This window comes from Acomys minous (assembly GCF_964271855.1).
Source record: "Acomys minous genome assembly, chromosome: 17".
In the NCBI taxonomy this organism is placed as follows: Eukaryota; Metazoa; Chordata; class Mammalia; order Rodentia; family Muridae; genus Acomys; species Acomys minous.
Window position 1 is genome coordinate 14,604,238 of NC_140500.1, and position 11,973 is coordinate 14,616,210.

The window sequence follows — 11,973 nt, forward strand, 5'->3', positions numbered from 1 at the left end:
TATTCGAAGGCCCGGAGAAAGTCCTGGTACTTTGTTCAATGAAAGCTCTTCAGACTTTTAGGATTAAAGGCAAAGTTTGAAGGAATTCCCTGAAACAGGGCTTAAGCTCTCTCCCCCACAGCTTCCTAAACATGGTTGGCATGTACTGTGAGGAGGCAAAAGTCCCTAAAGACACCTCTCTGGGGCCAAGGCACCTCTCTGGTCAGCAGTAAATGAAAAAAAATAATTGTTCTCACCAAAGAAATCTGTGTAGAAAAGTTGCCTCGAAACTGGACTAGGTGTGTCCTTGTGCCCTTCCGGTTCTTTTTAATAGACACTTCTGGAGCCCGAGTGAGGTCCCGCAGGTCTTCCGCCCATTTGAGGAGAGATTAAAGCTCCTGAAGTTGTGTCCTCCTTACTCATTTGCAGTCACAGCTTCACCAGCACTACAGCCTCAGCAGCTTCGCAGGGAGGAGGTAAGCCAGCATCCCGGGGGCCTCGGGGTCAGCGGAGAAGCAGGGTCACCAATCCTGCCAGCTGAATTGGCAATAGAGCTAGGAGTATTCAAGTGCAATGGGGTATTTTGTGTTTGTTTATTTTGTTGTTGTTGCTTTTTTTTTTTAATCAGAATCAACGTGGGGTTGTTTTTCTAGGCCGCCTCAGCTTAGTCAGAGGTTTTAGTCCTAAATATCTGTAAAGTTACTTGAAGAAGGTGACATTCTTTGTGGGTTTTTTTTGTTTTTTGTTTTTGTTTTGTTTTTCTTTTTTTTTTTTTTTTTTTGGTTTTTTGTTTGGTTGGTTTGGTTTGGTTTGGTTTGGTTTGGTTTGGTTTTGGTTTGGGGCTTTTTTTTTTTTTTTTTTTTAGTTTTTGGCTTTTGGTTTTTGGTTTTTTTTTTTTGGGTTTTGGTTTTTGGTGAACAAATAACAGCTGTTTAATAATAGCCCATTGCACTGGGTTGACTTGAACTAAAATGAAAGAAGAGATGTCACTGAAATTACTGGGGAGCATGCCTTGCCCGTCTGCTTTAAGCAGGGCAGCCATGTGGGAGATGATCCCATGAAGGGTGCACTGACATTCTGGAGCCTGGTACAGCTAGAATCCCACAGAGCAGACAAGAAGACTCTGCTTGCCTTCAAACGGCCTCTGGGCATTCTGACGTGAAACTAGATGAGTTATCTGGAGGGCTCCAAGTGGAGACCGGTCTGGCTATGGCTCTTCAGAACACGGAACTAAGTCAGTTCTGAAGGCTTCAGTTTGGCCTTCCCTCCGTGTCATCCTGGACACAGCTGTTATAAATGTGGCAGTAACAGAGAGAGGATGGCCTTCCTATCTTTGTAGACTATATTTGTAGCTATCAGATCTTTATCCCACTCAGGAAGGTTGACGTTTAGGTAAATGATGAGAGGCAAATAAAACAAAACTCTCCAGTGTCTGGGCGACTATTGCGGAAAAGCTATTTCCCTGCACGTGCTCAGGCGTCTTCACCTGGAGCAATGGTCTTGTGGGTGGATATAAAGCCATGAGTTAGCTTCGGTTTTTTTCCCCCCTCCCCACAGGAAATCAGTCGTCCGCTCTTGTGAGGTCTACCTATAAGTAAGTCACCATGTATGAGGACTGCGTGAAGTCCACAGAAGACTACTACCTCTTCTGTGACAATGAGGGGCCATGGAGCATTGTTCTGGAGTCCTTGGCAGTGATTGGCATAGTGGTGACAATATTGCTGCTCCTGGCATTCCTCTTCCTCATGCGGAAGGTGCAGGACTGCAGCCTGTGGAACGTGCTACCCACCCAGTTCCTCTTCCTGCTGGGTGTGCTGGGGCTCTTTGGACTTGCTTTTGCCTTCATCATCCAGCTCAACCAACAGACTGCCCCTGTTCGCTACTTCCTCTTCGGGGTTCTCTTCGCTCTCTGCTTCTCCTGCCTCCTGGCCCATGCCTCCAACCTGGTGAAGCTGGTCCGGGGGAGGGTCTCCTTCTGCTGGACCACGATTCTGTTCATCGCCATTGGTGTCAGCCTGCTGCAGACCATCATTGCGATAGAGTATGTGACCCTCATCATGACCAGAGGCTTGATGTTCGAGCACATGACGCCGTACCAACTCAACGTGGACTTTGTCTGTCTCCTGATCTACGTCCTCCTCCTCATGGCCCTCACGTTCTTCGTCTCCAAGGCCACCTTCTGCGGCCCGTGCGAGAACTGGAAGCAGCACGGAAGGCTCATCTTTGCCACCGTGCTCGTCTCCATCATTGTCTGGGTGGTGTGGATCTCCATGCTCATGAGAGGCAACCCTCAGTTCCAGCGGCAGCCCCAGTGGGACGACGCGGTCATCTGCATTGGCTTGGTCACTAACGCGTGGGTTTTCCTGCTGATCTACATCATCCCTGAGATGTGCATCCTCTACAGATCATGTCGGCAGGAGTGTCCTCCGCAAGGCAACGTCTGCCCAGTTCCAGTCTACCAACGTGGCTTCAGGATGGAGAACCAGGACTCCTCCAGAGGTACATCCCAAACGGCCTGGGGTGGGGAGGAAGTAGATAGGCAGGAAGAACCCAGAGGGATCTCAAGGGCAAAGGCCAGATTTTTGACAAGTCATAGGAAGTATAGACACAAAGCCTTCTAAAACCAAAGGGAAAGCAGATATTCCAAAGCCAAAAAAAAAAAAAGGAACTGAAAGCTTTTTAATTGGAAAGGTGCAACTGTTGCTGAAGCGCAGCAAAGGAAGCCATCTAAAGTGAGTGAGTTACCTACAGTGGCGTGCACAGAGGCAGCTACGAGGGGATCGGGTGTCCAAAGTCATCTTGGTGATAGAGTTTTAGACCATCTTAAGCTGCGTGTATGTCTCAAAAAATAAACAAATAGAATAAACTGAGTTAACAGGCCCCAGATTAGGAGTGGCTCAGGACACACACCTGACACACTTAAGTTCAGAGCTGTTAGCTTTCAAGCTCAAATCTTGGCAAAAAGTAGTTGATACTTTTAAAAGCTTAAGCCTGGTGCTGGGAAGGCAGTGGCAAGCAGATCTCTGTGAGCTTGAGGCCAGCCTGGTCTAAAAATCAAGTCAAGGATAGCCAAGGCTACACAGAAAAACCCTGCCTCAAAAAAAAAAAAAAGGTTTAACTCTGAAAGTTAATTTACCCATTTGTGGAATCATCAATCACAAGTGTCACAGAGTTTAACAACCTCTGGATTTCTGTTTTGCTAGCTGTTTACTGTTTAAAAAAAAAAAATCTTTCACAGTTCTGTCACAAAAAGCAACAGGAAAGACTGCTTAATCTGAATTCTAAGTAAAATCTCAGATGTGTGATCATTAGTCAACAGGAAACAACTGCTTATATGATATTTCCTTCATAATTTCTAGATCACATGTTTATCCATATATAAAATCTCTGTTTGTTAGTGATTGATATTATCTGTGATACCAAAGATGTTTGCTCCCCATCAACCTGGGGGAAATAGTGGGTAATTTCAGCTATCTGGAAATGTATCAAAACTCATTAATTCCCCTTAGGAAACATCTGACATTATTCATAGCCCAGCATCACAGTTTTGCATCAATTTTGGTGTCTTAATAGACAACTGATTTCTCCCATTTTCTTTTTATTGCATAACAAAGATGCTAGTTTGTATATGATACGGGACACACAACGTTCTCCAGGCTCAAAAGCCTTTAATTATAAGCTTTCCTTTTAAGTGTGTATACTTTCTGAGCCGTTATCAATAGTTAATTACACATTCAAATTAAATCCTGTCCAGATAAATGCATCTATTAAGTTCTTTTCCGTTCAGCTGATGGAGAGTCGGAAATTGATGCCGTACATCCTTCCTACAAAATCAGGCATTGCTGTGTGAGCTTCACGTCAGATCCCTGAGGCTGGGGGGGGGGGGGGGGGAGGGAATTGCAGAGTCTGGCATTCTCTAAAATTCCTTCCATGCTTCCTACCTGAAGATGGGATAAAAAGTTGCTGTTTTCTTCTTTTGTTGTGTAATCCCAGAAGGCAAAATCCAGAGGCAAAGAAGTTCTTGTGCCTACCATAATATCCCAAAATGTGCTTGTGAGGACACTTGTTCTGTGTTCCCCCAAATGTTAGGCATGTGTTTAAAGTGTCATAGGAGGAGTACCCTCTGTCTCAAACAAATGGAAATATTTAAAGTGTTGCCAGGCATGGCATAACAAACCCATAACTTCAGCACTTGGGAGCCTGAGGCAAGACGTCAGGGCAAAGCTGAGGCCAGCCTGTGCTATGTGATGAATTCCAGACTGCATGAAGTACCTAGTAAGATGGTCTTATAAGGTATCATTAGGAAAGTCTCAGAGCTTACAGATGTATCAGAACTATCCTACTATCCAATCAAGATTAGAAAAATAGGTTTCTTAAACTAGGAGGTGGTGGTATTGGCTTTTAATCCCAACCCTCTGGAGGCAGGAGGAAAGCAGCTCTCCAAGTTCAAGGGCAGCCTAGTATAGAATTCCAGGACAGCCAGGACTACACAGAGAAATTCTGTCTCCAAATATCAAAACAAGGAAGGAAGGAAGGAAGGAAGGACGAAAGAAAGAAAGCTCTACTTTAAGCAGGAAATAGTCAGCTGATGATAGTGATTTCCATAGTCATTTGATATTTTGTAAGGGAAGAAATCAATAGTATAGTCTTTTAAAAGTGCAAATTTCCCTCCCTGATTGGGCAGAGTCATCTAAAAATTCAGGCTAGAGACTAAATCAGAATTTAAGTCACCTTGGAAAGATTCAATTATCAACACATGAAGAGTGTAATTTAAATGCAACAGGAAAAGCAGATAGAGAGAAACAAAACAGGTAAAAAGCCTGCACCTTGGAAAATCACAAGCGTTATCATGGGTAGGGCCCTCAAAGGCAGCCGGAAAGCAATCTCTTTGGCCTAGGATCTTGAAGTGAAAAACAATCCCAGTCTAACTAAACAGACGTGTGGCTCGAGAAACCAGCCATGCCTTTGTTCTGTGCATCAGAGTCGGTCTCCAGCGTTAGCACAGGTCTCCAATCCACTAATGAGAAGTGTGGGTCACTTGGGGGAGGCTCTGTGGAAAACCACAGGGATGATTAAAGGGTTTTAGCGTCAGACTTGTGTGGAAAGGTTAGGACAGTAAAACTGAGTTGGTAGTTTTAACTTTTATGCGCCTTTCTCATAGCCCATCCAAGCTCTGTCTGTCTCGATGCTCTCTTGAAACATGGCATTTTGTGCAGGTCCATGAGGCACACAGTCGCCCCGTGAACTCTTCTGACTCATGCTGTTTGCAGCCGGGGCTCCACCGGCATTGTTGTTTGATTTACCGCTGGGTTTATAAAACCAGAATTATGCAGCTGAGAGAAAAGGAGGCCAACATGCGATTAACAGAGAATTTCACAAGCATAAAGACATCTCTATGGGAGGCAGTTGTCTCTACTGTTTTCCGTCTCCAACTGAAAGTGGGGTAAAATGAACTTGAACCAAGGCATGAAGGGTTGGTATTAAATAGGAAAATAAGAGACGGTAAAGGATTTGCTGATCAGCAAGAGGGATTAAAGCCTCCACCAGTTCCTGGAAGGCTTTGGAAAGATCAGGCTTTAAAATCGATCTTCAGATCATGACAACATCTGGATGTAATCGCAATCAGGCACGTTGTGCCGCAGGGCGTGGCACAAATGGGCAGATCTATTTGTATTGTAAATGTTCATAAAGAGCTGTGTACTGGGCTGGATAAACAGCTTAGTCGGTGAAATACTTACTATGCAAATGTGAGGACCTGAATTTGATGCCCAGAACCCATGTTTTAAACAACAACAACCACCAGGTGTGGTGCCACATGTTTGTTATTCCAGTGCTGGGGAGGCAGAGGCAAACAGATGCCTGGAGCTCAGTGGATAAAGCACGTATCCCAGAAGTCTAAGGACCACGGTTCAGATCCCCAGCACCCATGTGAATGCCAGGCAGACATAGCAGCCTTGTTGTGCCAGCCTTCACCAGGAGCCTCGCAGACAGGAGATTCCCCGGAGCAAGCTGGCTAGATAGACTAGCCAGATCAGAAATTCTGGGTTCAAGGAGAATCTCTGCCTTGACTTGTAAGATTAGGGGGAAGAGTATTCAGAGGGTACTCATTGTCAACCTCTAACCCCTGTGTGTGTGTGTGTGTGTGCACTCACAAGTGTGCACGCACACACACCATACGCATGTAAAAATTGCCTTAGTGAACAACATCAAGGTTGACCTCAGGCCTCCACACACATACACACACACACAGACACACACACATACATGTGCACCCACACATACATGAGTACATATACACTGCTATATGCGATGGAATTTTCATACCAGTTGTTCTTCAGAAAACTCCCTTGTTTGTTTGTTTTGAGGCAGGGTCTTCTGTAGCTCAGGCTAGCCCAGAACTCCAAAACCTCCTACTTCCATCTCCTTGGTGCTCAAGTTACACTCTTCCATCCCACACAGCATTTGATTAAAATTTCCCAAGCCTGACATATTTCTAGGCACTGGAACATTATCATAAAGATACCAAAGAATAGTGCAAAAAGAATGTGTGTATAAATTAAGTAATTAAAATGTAAAGTATGAGTAAAGGAGCCATTTATAAATTATGTTTGTGCTTAATTAGTTCATTTATATGTATCTGGGATGACAGTATCTTAACATACACTTCTTTAATTTGATTGGTAAGAGGGCTATGTTGTTTTCTATTTGAAGTTAGTGAATTTGAGAAAACTGTGCTTTTAAATCATAGCTAATCATAGCCAATCAACAGCCACTAACCCAGTTATTCACACTGAGAGCTTGCAGAGGTCATAAGCAGAGTGGAATACCAGTTACAGCTCCTGTAGGGACAGGATGGTCCCTCTCTAGTTATCACCTGCTTTATCCACTGTGGATTAAGCAGACTATTGTTCATCTCAGGCTTGCTGACAGCAAACCCACCAGTCTTCAGAGGAATCCTGCTATGGTGACCAAACGGACACACACACGCCCAGTGTGATGGCTTTCAAAAGTATTAGGACAAAGATAAGCGATGAGCGGTCAGAGAGTGAAAATAGCTCAATGAGTATAAAGTGAGCTCCCCACTTTTTTTTCTGCCTGGTCTACAAAGCAAGTCCAAGACAGACAAGGCCTCACAGTGAAACCTTGTCTTGAAAAAAACGAAAAAGAAAAAGAAATATAAAATAAAATAAGATGAGCAAGCCATGAGAAGGCCAGTCCTGCAAACATTAGACCCTTTGGGTTTCCCTAGAAGTACCAACTGTAGTTAGGTATAGTCTTTTCAATAATTGTTTATTTTGTTTTAAATTTTACTTATTTATTTCTATAATGTGTTTGTTTGTGTGTGTGTGTGTGTGTGTGTGTGTGTGTGTGTGTGTGGTGTATATGTACATATGCATATATGTGTGTGCATGCACAATTTTCAGGAGTCATTTTCTCTCCCTCCATAGAGGAATTCAGGGTCCAAACCCAGGTTGGCAAGCTTTTACGGCAAGGGCTTATACCACTGAGCCATCCCAGCAGGCCCTGCTTTGTTCTTCAAAGTGTGTCTATTTTCTCAGAGGAAACCCAATGGCGTGGACCCGCGTGACAGTTTTTGCTTGTTCTTTTGCAGGAAGCTCGTTTTTCTTTCTTGTCACTCGAAGACATTAATGGAATCTTAAGTGACTCCGCAGCACTTGGGAGTAGAGGGGTGCCTCCCAGAAGCTTGAGAGTCTAGTGGATGGGGACATGGGGGGGGGCGGGGGGAAGAGCATCAGTTCTAACTTAGAGCTAGGTAGGAGAAACAAATGCTGGCCTGCTGCTACACAGTAAGGCGTACTGTGTGGTATCTGGTTTGTTTTTAATCTAGAAAAAAAGAAATTGATTTTTTTTTTCATCACAAAGAATTGATTAAGGAAACATGTTTTGCCAGGCATGGTAGCACACGCCTTTAATCCCAGTACTTGGGAGGCAGAGGCAAGCGGATCGCTGTGAGTTCAAGGCCAGTGTGGTCTACAAAGGGAGTCCAGGACAGCCAAGGCTACACAGAGAAACCCAGTCTTGAAAAACCAAAAACAAACAAACAAAAAACTTTAAAAAAAGAAAAGAAAACATGTTTCTCTAGATTTGAGCATCATGTGTTGTATACATGCATGGAAAATCACATGGTCCTCCTCCACGTACAGCTTAAGAGTTCATTTTTAAGGACTGGTGAGATGGCTCCATGGGTAAAAACACTTGCTGCCAAGCCTGACCACTTGAGTTCATTCTCTGAGAACCCACTTGGTAAAGGGAGGAAACCAACCCCACGTCCTGTGACATCCACTCTTGTGCTGTAGCACACAGTCACATGTACACACACACACACACAAACACACACACACACAAACACACACATACACACACACACATACACACACACACACATCACACATACATACATATAAAATAATAAATGAAAACAATCAAAAAATGACAAAAGAAGATAGAGCTCAGCGGTAGAGCTCTTGCCTACCATGCATGATGAGAGAATGAATGGATGAACAGACCCATTGGGTTTTTGTTTTGTTTTGTTTTGTTTTGTAATAGCTGCCACAACCAAGTAGTCCTTTTAGAGAGTCGGGAGCCCCTTTGCAAGCCACTGAGCCTCCTCACAGAGCCTGCCCCACTAATGCAGCCCTTCCCTCCTTTGGCTTTCAGCCCGAGACAGTGATGGAGCTCAGGAGGATGTAGCACTAACTGCACATGGTACCCCCATTCAGCTGCAGGTAAATGGGCTCCACTCACTCACCTAGGAGGACACGGCAAGCACTCTGTTCTCAGAGTCTTCGGGGTCTCCATCCAATGACTATGCTGACCCAAGGGAGGACAGGCAGGGCCACAGTGGATGGCATGGGAGAGGCCTCTTTTAGCCTCCGTTTAAACTCAATGAGTCTCCCTCCCACCACCACCTCACTGCTTCTCCCAGGAAGGACCGAGTCATGCATGAGGCCTGCATGGCATTGAAGAGGCTGGTTAAGCTTTGCACGGGTGTCAGTGGAAGACTCTAAGTACGCATGAGTGCTGATTCTGTTTTTAGTATCGGCTATCTAAAGCCGTCCTTGTACCCTCAACTTCCCCTGTGAATCACTGTCCAGCCCTGACAGCCCAGGCCATCATCCTGAAAACAGGGCTGGGTCTCATCACCATCTGGAAGCCCAGATGGAGGAACCAATTTTAATCCTTTCAGGCAAAAACAGAGGGGGCTCTACTGAGTAGATTGGGCGTTACACATCACACCGGACACGTTGCACCAGGGGGTGAGGGGGTGGGGGGAGGCTGAAAGACAGTCAGATCCGGAAAAGCCCAAAAATACCACACTGGGGAAAACCTCTTTCCTTGTGGGGACCACGAGCAACTCCAATCCAAGAGTAAAAGTCACTCTTTGATCACTTGTTCACTGAGCTTTATGAGGCAACTGGCTAAGCTCAGCCCACCCATCTGTAGCTGAGAATCTGTGTCCCCCTGAATGGCACTTAGACCAGGACATAGCCACACATCATTTTGTCTAATTAACCCTGGCGGGGGCTTGGGGGGGGCAGGAGAGGGATGAGGAACTTTTGCACAGTGAGAAAATTTGTTTTTCCTCTATTCCTACGAAGAGTTTCTTGGATGTGTTTCAAATTCCAGGAATCAGGAATTCAATAACCCCCATCCTCCCCCCAAAAAATCTGTCTTGTCAGTGACCATCAGTGGAACCTGATATAAATAGGTTTGTATGATGGTTAGTTTCCACGGTCACCTTTACACAGCCTAGAATCACCTGGGAAAGGATCCTCAAGGAGGGATCACCTACATTAACTTGGCTTGTGGCTATATCTGCAGAGGATTGTCTTACTCTCTGTAGTGTGAGACGATCCAACCCACTGTGGGCAGCACCACGCCCTAAGCTGGGATCCTAGATCCTATTAGAGGAGAAATAGAACTGAGCTCAGCTTAACAAGAAAGTTAATGAGAAATGAAATGCATTCATTTCTCTCTGCCTTCAACCATGGATGTGATGTGACCAGTTGTTACAAGTTCCCACCACCTTGGAATAAGCTAAAATAAGCACTTTTGTCACCTGAGTTGCTTTTTGCGAGGGTGTTTTTGGTTTTGTTTTTTGTTTGGTTGTTTGGTTGGTTGGTAGGTATTTTTTTTTTACTAACACTGATAGTGTTAGTTATTATAATGAAATGATATTTGGCTCAGGAAGTTGCTAACAACATCCCTTCATTCCTTTCCAGACTGTTGATCCCAGCCAGGAATACCTCATCCCGAGAGCTACACTAAGCCCACAGCAAGATGCAGGATTCTAAAACCACCTGAAACAAAACAGGGAGAGCCCAGAAGACTGTTCTACTCAACACGGCCCTGACAGGCCCAGGAGAGCACTGGACACACTGTCGAGGAAGTGTCCATCCTGTCCTTCCTCTCTGCTTCCTTGTCCTCCCCATCCTTCTGGACTCATCTTCTGAAAGCCATCAAGTCCTGCATAATTACAGCCTTGCTGCCACCCCACTTACTGTGTCTTCTGCATTTATTTAACTATATATATGTTTTTTTCTTTGGTAGCAGTGCTTGGAAGAACTGGTGTCTCTTACTCATGGGACTGAAATAAATACCCCAGTGTGAAGAAACGGGGATCACTCTGATGTGACCAAGTACAGAGATAAGCAGCAACTTGGAACTGGCTTACACCTATGCTTGTGTTTTTCAATTAGACTAAAAAAAACCATACCTAATCAATGGTACCATCTTTACCGTGTTCAAGCCCAGCACAGTGGCACACGCCTGCAATCACAGCACTAGTGGTCTGTAGACTGACTGGTAAGAAGTTTAAAACCATCCTTGCCTGTGGTGCAAACCTGCAGTCAATCTGGGGTAAATCCTGTCTCCAAAGGGGGGGGGAACAAAATCAAAAACAAAAGGCAGTTCAGTCCACTACTGTTAACTACATTCACATTGTTGTATTCAAAGGTTCCTAGGACTTTTTCATTTAGAAAACACTGAAATTTTACACTCACTAAGTAACAGGCCCCTCCCCACCCCACCTCTGGCAATTCCGTGAGTTTGACAACTTTAGATGCATCGTATAGCAGAATCATGCTTCATACAGTGGTTGTATTTTTGTGGCTGCCTTATTTCCCTTAGCACAGGATCCTCAGTGTCTACTCATGTTACATCCGGGGGTTCTTTGGAAGTGTTTTATTAATTTTATTTACATATATGTAGGTATGTATGTAGGTGCCTGTGTGTAAAGCATGTTTGTACAGTGTCTGTGGAGGCCAGAAGATGTCAGAGTCGCTGGTGGACCAGGACGTCCAGGCAGTTTGGAACCACCTAATGGGCTGAGAACTTGAACCTTGGTCCCCTGCAAGAGCAGCAAGCGCTCTCAGTGACTGAGTCTCTCCAGCACTTCCCCCACTGCCATGTTGTATTTATTTGTTTGGGATTTCTCTGTTTTGTTTCTTGAGGTATCCTTGTTTTGCATGCGTGCATGTGTGCATGTGTGTGGGGGGGGGGCTCATGCCATGGCTGCATGTAGAGGTCAAATGGCAACCTCTAGTGTCAGTCGTTACTTCTATTTTATTTGAGACAAAGTGTGTTTTACTGTTTGCTGCTATGCAGAGCAAGCTGTACGGCCCACAAGCTTTTTTGGCTCCTCTGTACCTGCCTCCTACATCCCAGGAGAAGCACACATGCACTACCATGTCCAGCTTTTACATGGGCTCTGGGCATCCAAACTTGAATCCTCATGCACGTACACAAACGCTTTACCCACTGAGTCATCCCCATAGTCCTGTTTGTTTGTTGGTTGGTTGGTTGGTTGGTTGGTTTCAAGCCAGGGTCTTGTGATATAGCCCAGGAAAACTTGCCTGTGTGCGGTCCTAGAGATCAAAGTCAGGTCATCAAGGTTGGCAGCAGGTCCCTTTATCCACTGAGCCATCTTGCTGGCCCCATTCCGAATTTTTTGAAGAGACATTCTATTGTTTG

At 44.9% G+C, this 11,973-nt stretch overlaps 1 protein-coding gene across 2 annotated transcripts; it reads left to right on the forward strand.

Moving 5' to 3' along the window:
- Positions 1-306: 306 nt before the first annotated feature.
- GPRC5D (G protein-coupled receptor class C group 5 member D) lies at positions 307-10,883 on the forward strand. Of its 2 annotated transcripts, XM_084765024.1 has the most exons (4): positions 307-455; positions 1,537-2,478; positions 8,659-8,726; positions 10,224-10,883. In XM_084765024.1, the coding sequence occupies exons 2-4, from the start codon at positions 1,584-1,586 to the stop codon at positions 10,293-10,295; spliced, it is 1,035 nt and encodes a 344-aa protein (XP_084621150.1). In that variant the 5' UTR covers positions 307-455; positions 1,537-1,583; the 3' UTR covers positions 10,296-10,883. The 2 variants fall into 2 exon arrangements, with proteins under 2 accessions (XP_084621150.1, XP_084621151.1); XM_084765025.1 differs by lacking the exon at positions 8,659-8,726 and having other exon boundaries at positions 309-455.
- The last annotated feature ends 1,090 nt before the right edge of the window (positions 10,884-11,973 follow it).